Source organism: Chenopodium album, chromosome 26 (assembly GCF_948465745.1).
Source record: "Chenopodium album chromosome 26, dcCheAlbu1.1, whole genome shotgun sequence".
Classification (NCBI taxonomy): domain Eukaryota; kingdom Viridiplantae; phylum Streptophyta; class Magnoliopsida; order Caryophyllales; family Amaranthaceae; genus Chenopodium; species Chenopodium album.
Window position 1 is genome coordinate 31,710,465 of NC_137859.1, and position 14,000 is coordinate 31,724,464.

Consider the following 14,000-nt stretch of genomic DNA (forward strand, 5'->3'; position numbering starts at 1 on the left):
CCACAATCCTGTTAAAAAGACTAAGTGCACCATCAAAGGCCGGTCCCGGACCAATAATACTAGAATCGCGAAGAAGCGTAGCCTGAACACCAGAAGACTGGAGACGCGACGCAAGGAAAGCGTAATGCCGAACATCACCCGCCGAATAGACACCCAAACCACCATAAGAAAAAGGTAAGGTGGCAAGTCGCCATTGCCAATCACCAAAACCAGGCCCCGAAGCAGTTACAATACGCTCCAAAGAAGCTCGAAGGGCCACGTCAAATGAAACCTGCGCCGTTCCAAAAGGACGAGGAGGACAAGTGCGCATAGCAAAGTAGAGTTTTGAAACCCCAGTACACGGACGAAGAAGCAACAACTCGCATTGGGGATCATCGAGCTTAGCAACAACATCCATTAGCACAATGGTCTTCAACACTCTCTGCGAAACAAGCTCACCACAGTTTGAGGAATCAGCACTGACAGGACCACCCAGCAACTTAACACCATGCACAGGACGACCAATATCTGGAGGAAAGACATCGACGAGACGGCTACGAGGGTCCTCCGAGGGCCAGAATACTTCCGTTTTCTCAACGTTGACATGGAGTCCAAGACGAGGTCCCTCCGCTAAAATCAACTCCAAAACTTTCCCTACCACTAAGGTATCACCAATAATAGCACCGTCATCTAAATACCAAGCTTGCAAACATAAGTAAAAAGAATCCCTGATTTGGCACACTAACGGGTGAAGAACCAAAGCAAAAAGCAAAGGACCCCTGACATGACCATAAGATATGCTCCCCGTAAAATAACCTGGCTAGAGTAGAGTAACAGAATTCAACCCATCGTGAGAGAGAAGGACAACGGAGACGAACCTCACGCAACAAAGCCGACCGGTCTACCAAATTAAAGGCATTCTGGAAATCCACTAATAACATGGAGAGGCCAACATCACCACCACGCGCCTCAACCAAACGATTAACAACATGAAGAATAGCCTCACCACCTGCCGACACCCCAACACCAAACAGAAGACCTCCTAGATAACTTCCCAGACGCGGACCAATCAAAGTAGCACCAACCTTTGAAACCAGACGCCTCCAAACAGTACCCACAGCAATAGGCCGAATACCACCACCAGGCTTGACAAGTGGCGTAAGAGGAGCACTAACATTATTATTATTATTATTATTATTATTATTATTATTATTATTATTATTATTATTATTATTATTATTATTATTATTATTATTATTATTATTATTATTATTGTTATTATTATTACTGTTATTCTTATTATTATTGTTATTATTACTGTTATTCTTATTGTGTACCATATTCAACATATGTTAATAGTAGAAAGATAAAAGACAACGGTTTACTTATATTTATTTCACAAAAATTTAAATATAATGATTTAATGAGTAATAATGATTTTACTTATAAATTTGTCTTAATCATATATTTTTAACCCTAAAATAATAATAATATACAAAGTACTACTTGAAAACAACCTCATTTTTTTTAATTCTTAAATTGTATGGAAAGATTTGAAAATTAAATTTAACTCTATGAACTAACAATCAATACCCACATAAAATGTTTCTGCATATTGTGATTCTAATATCAAATGTTTATAAAAAAAATTGTTATTATTATTACTATTTATTTTTTTGAAAGAAGTGTTATAATTATTAAAAATTATTAATTAATAATAATATTAAATATTAATTCTTAATAGGTTGAATTATTAAATATTATTATAGATAATTATTATTAATTATTATTATGATTAATAAATATTAATATTATTAATTATTATAATTATTTTTAATGTTAATAATTATTATAATTATTCAAAATAATAAATTATTATCATCAATACAATATTAATTATTATTTTTGAATATTAGTTATTATTGTTGTTATTATTTATTATTATTTGAAAATAGAGCCGAGCAGAGCAAAGCAGATTTCTTTTGAGTAGAGCAGAGCAGAGCAACGCAGAGCAGAGCAGATTTCTTTTGAGCAGAGCAAAGCAGAGCAGAGCAGAGCAGCTCTAAAGAACGGGGCTTTAAATATGATTACTAAACGTACCTCTCTTCAATTAATATACCCTCTTGAAAATCCAAATTTACCCCTTATTTCTTTCGTTTCTCTTTCCCTTTTCATGTTTCTCTCTTTCATTGTTATTAAGGCCCTGTTCTTTTGAGCTTCTGGGCAGAGCATAGCAGAGCAGGGGTCAGCAATGAAGAGCAGATTAAATTTCAGCAGAGTAGAGCAGAGTAGATTTCAGGATAGCAGAGCAGAGCCGAGCCGAGCAGAGCAGAGCAGATTTCAACATTATTATTAATACTATTATTAATGTTATTATTATTATTATTATTATTATTATTATTATTATATCTCAAAACCATACAAAGTTATTCAACCTATAGAAAATTAGTGGGAAGCCGAGATACAATCTGGGCCCCCACTCCTCTAGCTATAGAAAAGCCGATCCTAGTAAAGATATGAGCTGCAGCATGCGCCCCAATATCTTGAGTCTTCGAGAACTTCTGGATTCGCTTAAGCAATGCAACAGCCTCCTTTTCTAACTCCCCAAGAGAAGAGAAAGAGAAAGGAAGGAAGCCATATCCAATTGCTTGACAATTGGATTCGTACTTGACCCGCTTTTGATTGGCCGCATCAGTCACTACCCATCCAGGAACAAAGTTAGAAAGCTCATACTGTGTCAAAGGAGAAGACCCTGTCAAGTCAACACAGACAAATATATGTCAAGTCATTATTATCATTATTATTATTATTACTATTATTATTACTATTATTATTATAATAATTATTATTATTATTATCATTATTATTATTATTATTATTATTATTATTATTATTATTATTATTATTATTATTATTATTAAGTGCATCTACCATTGATTTAGGTGAGTGAAAATATAAATATATGTGTACCGTATTTAACATATGTTAATAGTAGAAAGAAAAAAGACAATGGTTTACTTATATTTATTTCACAAAAATTTTAAAATAAAATGATTTAATGAGTAATAATGATTTTACTTATAAATTTGTCTTAATTATATATTTTTAACACTAAAAATATTAATGATATATAAAGTATTACTTGAAAACAATCTCTTTTGTATGGAAAGATTTGAAAAATAATTCAACTCAATAAACTAACCATCAATACCCACATAATATGTTTCTACACATTGTGATTCTAATATCAAATATTTATAAAAGAAATTGTTGTTAATTGTTATCATTATTATTTATTTATTTTGAAAGAAAAGTTATAATTATTAGAAATTATTAACTAATAATATTATTAAATATTAATTCTTAATAGTTTGAATTATTAAATATTATTATTGATAATTATTACCATTAATTATTATTATTATGATTAATAAATATTAATTATTATTAATATTAATAATTATTAAAATTATTTTTAATATTAATAATTATTGTAATTATTCAGAATAATAAATTATTATCATCAATAGAATATTAATTATTATTATTGAATATTAATTATTAATATTGTTATTATTAATTATTATTTGAAAATAGAGCAGAGCATATTTGATTTGAGTAGAGCAGAGCAGGGCTCAGTAGAGCAGAGCAGAGCAGCTCTAAAGAACGGGGCCTAACTAGAGTGTACCGTGCATTTTGCACGGGATAAATATCACATAGTAAGGTATTAAAATATATACAATGTAGTTTTTTTTATAAAGGAAAATTGTGGAACTTATGCTAGTGTGTTTTGTGTGCACTGCAACACCGTAGGGTTACTGGTAGAAAAATGGAGTAACCTGTGTTATATTGAAATGGTAAACCCTTATTATATTTTTGAGTAACCCTGAAATAACAAAGTAACCCCTAAAACACTGACAGCATAACTCCTATATTATTAACTAAGTAAGCTCTATATCTGTAATGGGTTAACCATTATAACACTAACCGAGTAATTTCATAAAGTGGCCAGCTAAAAGTTAATGAACTTATGGAGGGCTATATTATTTTCAAAAATAAATAAAAAAAGCCTATAATTTTAAGATTAAATTTTCAAGAGTTGGGATAATACAAAATTAAAAAATGAAACATGCAATTATAATATAAAATCCTTCCAATATTGTGTTATAAAAATATTAGTGTGTATATTTGTAATACTAAGTAAAGTGGGTAATTCTCCCAAAAATTAAAAAGTAAAGTGGGTAGTTTATATATTAACTTTTTTATAAGATGTAAAAACATAATAAATATAGTAAAGTGGATAGTTCTCTCAAAAATTAAAAAGCAAAGTGGGTAGTTTATATATTAACTTTTTTATAAGATGAAAAAACATAATAAATATGCTTGTAGTTGAATGTTGTTAAAAAAATGTGCAATTATATATGGAGATATGTATTGTATTGTAAAATAATAAAAGTGAAAGTGATATATTTATTTTATTTTTTTTATCTAAAATTTAGAGAAGTGGAAGTTATTGACAACCAAAAAAAAAAGAAAAAAAAAGAAAAAAAAAACAAAGAAAAGATAGGGTAGTTATTTTCCACAAAAATAAAAAAAATAAAAATAAAATAAAATAAAATAAATAAATAAAAAGAAGATTGCACCAAATTGTAGGATTGAGGTTTTGGAGTGAAGTGGTTAAGTGTTGCAAAAATGACTCTACAATTATATATTAGATTAATCGATTAATAAAATTTAATCAAACATCAATAAAATTAAATTTACAGAATATAATACATAGGGAAAAAATTGCACAAAAATTAGAAATCGATTTATTTAATCATATGGTTTCATATAATTGGGATGATATAGTGTGCATTATTTCATACAATTTGTGTGAATCAATGAACACTATTTTGTTTGATTAATTTTATGAAAATTGTGCAAACTATTTTCTTCAAATTGTATGAAATGGCAATTCCATTTCAACCATGTTGCACGAAATTGTCAATTTTCCAGGAAAAAAACAAATAAATAAATATATAAATAAATAAAAAGTGTTCTAGGTCCGAATCCCCCCATTTTTGTGTCCCATTCAATGTACCATTCAATTTTATTGGTCCACATCATTTTAACCATCTATTTTCTTGATTCAAATTTTATGTTAATATATTAGTGGCACATAAAATTAAATAGAATTTACATAATTAAAATTCTAGTCCTTGTATCTCTCTCTCTTTTTTTTTTCTTGTATTTAATTACTTTTAATTCTACAAAGAAGTGGTGGGTCCCGTTTTCAAATATAGTAAGTTGTAAGTCATCTTAAAAAAAAATCCAAAAAAAAGAAGAAAGAAAAGCAGGTAAATTAAAAGAAAACAATGGGAGTATTTTTTTGATATAGTGTAAATGAACCACTAAATCTTCTACATATAAAAAAGTGAAGAGACTTCTAAAAACTATGAGTGGTAAATAATGTTTTTGGAAGAGCTACTCAACTTATCTTTATACATTTAACTAACAAATTTTTCAACTGAATGAGCTACAAGTACTTTTTTTTTGAAACAAACTACAAGTACTTTTAGATACAATTACAAAGCTTAAACATTAAATTTTTTAGTAATGTGATCCGATAAGCTTATCATTATATCTAATATTAACAAACGACAAACATAGGATTGGTGACGTTAATTAACTAATGTTTTTAGAAATTGATTTCACGTCTTTCAGCATAAAATTTCCCACTAGTTGGTTGTCCAGGAAGTAACGCAAGCCACACACCAGTATCAGCTGCATCTTCAACACATATATTTCCATTCCACCCTGTCAATGCTGTTTTAACCCAACCAGGACAAAAGCAGTTAACACATATTTTTTCACCTTCAGGTCTATCACATAGCTTTCTTGCCAAATATCTTGTATAACAATTGGTAGCGAGTTTTGATATTGAGTAATCGGTGAATGTTTGAGGCCACCCTCCGGTGATCCAGCTACCATCTTTCGTTTGTTCAAGAAATTTATTCAAAGTATCATCAATTAATTCCTCCGACAATAATTCTTCATTAGATAGTTGTTCTCTCAATGTATCATCCTCAATCCTCTGGAAAAAAATGTAGAGCAATTAAGAATACAATACTTTCTAAGTTTTGAGAAAATATAAGATAACAAAAAAAAATTAACTTATTTATCTTAGCAATTTATTGATCATACCTTTAGTATCCTATATGTCAATAGTCTTCTTGTTTTTTATTTCCTATACATTTAGGGTATGTTCTGTTCACCTTATTTTCACTTATTTCAAGTGTAATAAGTTCATATAAGTTCAGCTAAGTTCATATAAGTTCAGATCAGGTCTGATAAGTTATGATAAGGGTTACCCAAGTATAAATTACAACTAAAATAAGTTTTAATAATGTCTAATAAGTTCAGATAAGTTCACGTAAGTTCAGGTAAGATTAGGTAAGTTCAGATAAGTTCAGATCAATGAATGTCAGGCGAATAGAACACACCCTTAGTTCATACTTATTTTAGCAATGAAAAATTTAGACTTTTGACACTTACTATATATGAGTCCAAATATACACTATTTAGGGCATGTTCACTTCAGCTTAATTTCAGTTTAGTTTAGTTTAGTTCGGTTCAGTTCAGCTCCAATCAGTTCGGTTCAGTTCAGCTCTAATCAGTTCAGTTCATTTTAGTTCAGTTCAACTCTTAATTTCCTTCTCTAATAAAATATTCAGTTCATTTTAGTTCAGCTCAGTTCAATAGCTCTTAGTACTCCCTTATACATAAATAAGTGCATCCCTTTGACTTTTGCACTATTCACATACTAACGTTAACTTAAGTTTTTACAAATATACAAAAATTAAATGTTATTATTATGTAACCTTTAGTCGTGTATTTTCAAAACATCATATGTTTATAAGTTAAAGTATAAAAATAAAAAAAAAAATATTAGTGATTAAGTTTTGCATTAACATGCGTGCTAATCAAAATGATGCACTTATTAAGATATAGGACGGGAGTAATATATATGCCTCTAAACAACATATATTTTATTTCCATTAGCTCACATATGTATTTTCCTTGGGTTTTTGTTTTTTTTTTTCGTTTTTTATAAAACCCTGGTTTTATATTATTCACTAAGTTTTATTCTTAAATTGGTCAATGTAGAACTTTGAAATTAATTTCTCTAACTATTTATAAAAGGAAAAATTGCTCTCATTAATCCGAACTTTGCCTCGTCCGCCGAAATTAATCCCAACTTTCGTTTATTATCTATCACTCCCAACTTTAGGGGGTATTAATTTTTGTTGCACCTAACAGGTCATCCAACCTGATGTAGCAGGTTACCTAGACACGTGTCAGCGTATGATTGGTTTAAATTTTTTTTTAAAAAAAAAAACCGACAAACCACCCCATGCCTAGCTGCTGCCACCACATCCCCACCCCTAACCTGCCAGAAAACCATCCCCATTCCCGAAAACCCCTCCCCTGCTGCCGGAAACCGCCGCTCAGCCTTCCCCCTCCCTCAAAACCCACCCCTTCCCTTCCCCCACCCCCGAAAACCCCTCCCCCACCCCTTCCCTTCCCCAAATCTCGAAATCAGCCACCGCCCAGCCACCACTAATGAAATTAGCTCCGAACGGCCGAAATCAGCCGATTTTGGGTTAAACCAACCATCCAGCTTGAAATTCGGCCGATTTTGGCCGTTTTCGGCCATTTCGGTGGTCGTATTCACGGAGAAATAGGGGTTTGCAGTGTTTTTCTGGTGGTTGTTTTCAGCGGCCAATTTTAAAGGGAAAGGGGAGGGTGGTCGGGCGTCACCAACACTAGGAGAGGGGAAGCATGACTGGGCAGCGACTGACGCTTTAGGGGAAGGGGGTCTGGGCGGTGGTCGGAGCTCCGGGAAGGTGTTGGCTGGCTGGCTGTGGGTGGGTGGGTGCGGATGTGTTGGTTGGTTTTTTTTTTTAATCTTTAAATTTATTTATTTATTTTTTATCTTTAATTTTTTTTTTTGAACCAATCAGGTTGTGAGACGTGTGCAACTAATCACAAGTCAGCAAAATTGTCCTCTTCAACCGGTTGCAAGTCATTTGGGTGCAACAAAAATTAATACCCCCTAAAGTTGGGATTGATAAATAATAAACGAAAGTTGGGATTAATTTCAGCGGACGAGGCAAAGTTTGGATTAATGGGAGCAATTTTTCCTTTATAAAATAGTAGAAAGTTGACATTAATTTTAAAATAAATCATATATCAAGACATATATCTTTTGAGAAAGAAGGAATATCAAAAAATAAATAGAATTAGGTTTTAACTTACATTTTTTTTGCCATTCAATCTTCCTAGCCTTGAGCTAATATTCACAATGCGAGCACCGGAAGAAGAAGGCCTCATCAAGGGTATCATAGCATTAATAACATTTCTAGTTCCATAATAATTTGTTCTAATAACTTGCTCTGCATGTTCAACTGAATTCTCTGATCCAACATTGAAATTGATGCCTGCATTGTTTACCTGTATTATACATCAAATTTAATTTGAGAACACAATTATCAAGTAACGATACGATTATACCTATATAAATTTATTTACATGTCTTATTGTCATCATCAAAATGACAAAACGATGACAATAAAGTAATTAAATGTTGGATCAGGTAAACATAAATAAGTATATACAAACTCAAAACGAAGGAAGTATATATTAGATTAAAATAAAACGAAGGAAGTATATAGTAGATCTAAATGAGTTCATCATTGTACTCATAACAATCATACAAACTCATTATGCTTTTATCTAAAGAAACATTTAGCATACACATGCATGCGTGCATACGCACACTTCCTCTATTACTTATTAATTAACACACTTAAAATAGAAACACATGCAAATTAAGATGGTGAAAGGTTGAAAGATAATTGACTAATAAAACACTCTTTCCTACCCTTTTCTTTTAAAGCTTATACTTCCGTAAACAAATATAAATATTCCTCTTTTTTTACTTTTCACAGAAAAGAAAAAAGTGATAAGGAATAAAAAGTTGACCCAGTTAATGGAGTATTGCGATAATGGAGGGTGAATGAGAGGTTTTTTTTTTTTTTTTAATGTCATAGTTTAAAGGAATAAAAAGGACCTATGAGCGAGCATCTTTATAGAATGATATAAACAAAATACTGGAATTTTAAAAGGAAATTTTGACTTTACCACCAAAAAATTTGGACAAATTGTTTTTTACCACCTACTCTTTTAAAAGCTGTATTTTACCACCAAATAAACTCAAAAAATTGTTTTTACCACCTACCGTTTAGAAAACAGTTAAATCTAACGGAATTTTTTTAAATTCTTCGATTTTCGTGCCTAAAATATGTTCTTCATAGATTTAGGGGGGCATTTTGGCCCTATGGGCCAAATTTGAGGTCAAAATTGATAAAAAAATGATCGGAAATACCTCGTTTTGCGTGTTTAAAAATACATCGAATTGCGTGAACACGCAAAACGAGGTATTTCCGGTAATTTTTTTTATCAATTTTGACCTCAAATTGGACCCATAGGACCAAAATGCCCCCTTAAACCTATAATAAACATATTTTGGGTACGAAAATCGAAGAATTTTTTTTAACACCGTTAAATTTAACGGTTTTCTTAACGATAGGTAATGAAAACAATTTTTAGAACTTTATTTGGTGGTAAAATACATCTTTTAAAAGAGTAGGTGGTAAAAAACAATTTGTCCAAATTTTTTGGTGGTAAAAGTCAAAATTTCCATTTTAAAAATTATATACATAACTTCCCAGTTCATTAACATAATAAAATTGATAGTTAGTTTGTAATTACAATATAAAATTTGGGAGGGCTTATACCATATGTTTAAATTACATTTTATTTGAATACAAGTAGCATAAATAGAGTATTTTTATTGTGTATTTGTGTTGTTCAACTTAACATTCAATTAGAGAATAATTTTTGGTAACCCTAAGTATCCTTAAATGAACTTTTCAACGTTATGTCGCCAAAGTAATAGAATTGAATATAACAAAATCAACAATAAGAAGATTATTTTTTGACTTTAATTATATGTATTACAAGATTTACAACTGTATAGACAAGATAAAATGAAAAGTATCTTATGTAAATATGATTTGCGAATTAATTCATCTTATTGTTGAGATTTTTCCTTAATGATATTATTGGAAATTCGTTATACATTTGTGGATAAGATATATATGTATCATTTTTAATATTATATTTTTATGAGGCAATTTTACTTCATTTTCTACATTTAAAATCACAAAAGAAAAATTGCTCCTTTCTTTTGTAACAATACGAATATTTATTTTGTTTGTTAAAAACTATTAAAATTCAATAAATGTAAAAAGGTTTTGTGCACACCAAATGAAATCAAAAGCAAATTAATTTCTATAGCCAAATAGTATTAATGGAAAGAGAGAGTTATCTTCAATTTGTCGTATTAAAAAATAAGCTAGATAAAGAAGTGAATTACCAATATATCTAGGCCACCATGTGTTTCTTGGATCCATTCAGCAAAATCCTTAATGGATTGAGGATCAACAATATCTAATTGATGGAACTCTACTAACAATCCAACTTCTTGCAATACTTTCACAACCTCAATACCAACTTCAGTATCTCTTGAGGTAAGTACGACTGTCAACCCGTGACCAGCAAGTTGTCTAGTAATCTCAAAACCAATACCTCTATTACCTCCCGTTACTACTGCAATAGTTTCAGCGGTCCACCATCTATGATAATGTTTAAAGACAAAATTAATATTAGATTCTCTAAAATAATATTTAATTTTATCGTAAAAACTAAATTAGATTAATGAGTGGGTCAAATCTACACAATTTTCACAATCAATAAATTCATTATTAATTATTCTAAAAAATTACTAAGAAACATGAGAGTTAATAATCAAATAATATTACATAAATATTCATTTATTAAGTGCTTAGCATGGGTTATTATTTACCAAATAATTTCCCTAGTTCCTGTCAAAAAAAAAAAACCTATGTCTGGTGACTATTATACGCTTGATAAAACATAACAACCAAAATAGATAGCACATGTCTCCTCTTTACATACAAATTGAGTTTGCCTCCCTCCCTTTATATATGGAAAGTAAATAACTCAATAAACAAATGATGAAAAAGGTGCTAAATAACAAGAAAAAAAATTCAATTGGTTGACATAAAATTTTTTTCCCAAAATTCACAATTTCTTATATTTTTTTCATTAATAAAAATAAACTTCCAATACCCTTTTATAAAAAAAATTTCAATATCTCTCCTTATTTGATTTCCTTATTTTCTCACTAAAAAATTTTCTATGTTCGATATATATTATTTAATTTCAATCTATCAAAATATACAATGATGCATTTAATTAAATTCAATATATACTGCTATTAAGTTAACCTTGATTGAGTTACAAAATTATAAATATTGAATAAGATGAATGATGAATTTTTTTCTTTGATTTGAAAACTCAAGCTATGAGTGTAAGTATTTTCAATATTTTGTTTGCATTTATGTGGTAACATATATACTCTTTCAATCTCTAACTGTTAAGTTGACACACTTTGATACATATATTTTTAATCAAATTTAATTGACTTCTTGTTTAATTGTGTGATAATTGATATTAGGTTTTTTTTCCTTTAAATTAGTGGGTAGTTGGGTTTTTATCTATCTATTTATTTATTTATCTTAGAAATGGATAGAAGGTTTTTTTTTTTTTTTTTTTTTAAAATTATAGATAGTGAATAATAATAGGTCTAAAGTAATGTGAGGGAAATGCTATAAAATGAGTGGGTCTATTCGATTTATGAAAAAAAAGAGAAATAAATCAATTAAAGAGGGCATATGTGATATTTCTTAAAATAATACAAATTTTTTTTGGTTATGATATTACTTAAAACAATACAATTTTAAAATCTATGGCTAATTTACCACAAAAAGTTAATCCCCTATGATAAAAAAAAATTACAATTGATCTATAAAATCAGAATTACTAAAAATCTATATATATATAAAAAAAATAAAAATACACAATTTATTTAAAATTTTCATTAGGTGATTGACAAAGTTTCTTACATCATCGCGTAGTAGAATAATACATTTTGTAATCTAAGACCAATTCTTATTGAATCACCTATCTATGAAATACTATACTAATTGTGCTATCTTTAAAAAAAAAATATTTTATGCATATGTTTTGTTTCCGGTCATTAGGGAAGGTATTAGAGTATATATTGATAATTACTTTTATTATAAGCTATAACATTGTCAAAATGATCCTACATAGTTGCTTAGGTTTTGGATAAATGTATTTTTATTGATTTTTATATGTGATTTATTTGGTGGTACAGAATTATTATTTTGATAAAGAAAATGGATCATTACAAACTAGTCGCAAACTCTTTTGAGGAGCATGAGCAATTAAATGATAATGATGATGTGGTCAATAACTCTAAAAATAACTTTGAAGAAGATGAGTACAGTTATGGAGGTAGTATTAAGAAAAAAAAAACATTAAACGTAATTGTATAAAGGAGAAAAAAATTAGATAAGGACTAGAATATAAATTATGTAAAAATTTATTTAATCTAATTTGATATTGAAAATTAAATAAAGAATATTGATATTGAAAATGATGTGGACCAATTAAATTGAATGGGACACAATAGTAGGATAGAAGATTTGGGCCCCGTTAAGAAAAATGTGAAAGCCACAAAATAGTTGATCCCCTAAAATAATAAAAAATTATAACATAATGATGAATATGTATATTTTATGACAATAAAAATATTTCCTTTAGATTTTAATACAATACTTATACCAATAATATCAAGGTACTAAATTTTCTTCTTTTTTTTTTATTAAATTTGATAAATGGAATTTGGTCATCATCTTAAGAAAAGAGAGACATACATGATCATTTGTCAGGAAAAAGATAAATGCAGCCTAATTTCATATATACCTTCCCTTTTTTTAATAAAAAATTATTTTTATTTATTTGTTAGAGTTAGGTGGTTGTATACCTATTTAAGCACATACGCAACAATAACATCTTCACCTCCACCAAAATTAACATTTATCACAATAACAAACCATCTATATCCCATGGAAGAGGAAGGGGAAGATCTTACTCCTAATCCACAATAGTTCGTAATTATATGTAATATGAAAAAATTATATAAATTTATTTCATATATTCATGTTCGTTAAATTTATATATTAAAAAAAAGGGTGTCAAACATTGATAAATACCGTCGATGATCTGAATAGGGAATTGTACGAAGCAACGAAATTTCTTGGAGCCTCTTTTCACGACGCTCTTTTGATCGTTCTTTCCCTCCCCGCATTAATATTTTTTTCTTCTTAATAATTTAAAATTATGTTTATTAGAAATTGAGGAAACTAAAAGGGAGATAAAAGGTAAAAATAAGGAAAAAAAAGACAAATTGACAAGATAAATAATAAGAAGAGTGTATGTGCGAGGTTGTAGGATCTTATGTTCCTCTTTAAAATATAAGCGTTAATTCCATTATTTAAGGTGTCAATTTATTATATTTTTTATTTTTCATTATTCTTCTAAAATATTTAACTTTATTAATAGCTAGTGTTTAAATCAATTTATTTAATCTTAAAATAAATTCATGTTTAATACTTCCTCCGTTTCTTTTTAGTTGACACGTTTTTTTAGTCACATTTTCCAATGCACTTATTCAATCATTAATATCTTTAATTATTGATAAGCAAAAATTATGAAAAGTTGATATTTTGAAAGTATATAACGTGACGAATCTAACAAGATCCCACATGACTATATTTTTCATTACGTATAAAGCACAAAATACGGTCAAAGGAAGGTGGATGAATAGTGCTAAAGTCAAAACGTGTCAACTATATGTGCAATAGTGGATGAATAGTGCTAAAGTCAAAACGGAGGTAGTAGGTATTAGCTATATGTGCAAAAGTCATGAATGTCTAATTTTAATAATTTTATTAACCAAATAC

At 29.1% G+C, this 14,000-nt stretch overlaps 1 protein-coding gene across 1 annotated transcript; it reads right to left on the reverse strand.

The window, feature by feature from the left end:
- Nucleotides 1–5,539: 5,539 nt before the first annotated feature.
- On the reverse strand, nt 5,540–13,593 carry LOC145618382 (uncharacterized). The gene is made up of 4 exons (XM_081673155.1): nt 13,251–13,593; nt 10,463–10,721; nt 8,281–8,475; nt 5,540–6,055 (listed from the first exon to the last, which is right to left on the reverse strand). Exons 1-4 carry the CDS (start codon nt 13,343–13,345, stop codon nt 5,660–5,662), a joined length of 945 nt encoding a protein of 314 aa, XP_081529281.1. The 5' UTR covers nt 13,346–13,593; the 3' UTR covers nt 5,540–5,659.
- Between the last annotated feature and the right edge of the window lie 407 nt (nt 13,594–14,000).

Excerpts from the sequence above, each read along its gene's own strand:
- LOC145618382 (XM_081673155.1), bottom strand. The coding sequence starts at position 13,345 with ATGCGGGGAGGGAAAGAACGATCAAAAGAGCGTCGTGAAAAGAGGCTC. Across the intron at positions 8,476-10,462 it reads ATGGTGGCCTAGATATATTG|GTAAACAATGCAGGCATCAA; the intron begins GTAATTCACTTC and ends TGTATAATACAG. Across the intron at positions 6,056-8,280 it reads GATTGAATGGCAAAAAAAAT|AGGATTGAGGATGATACATT; the intron begins GTAAGTTAAAAC and ends ATTTTTTTCCAG.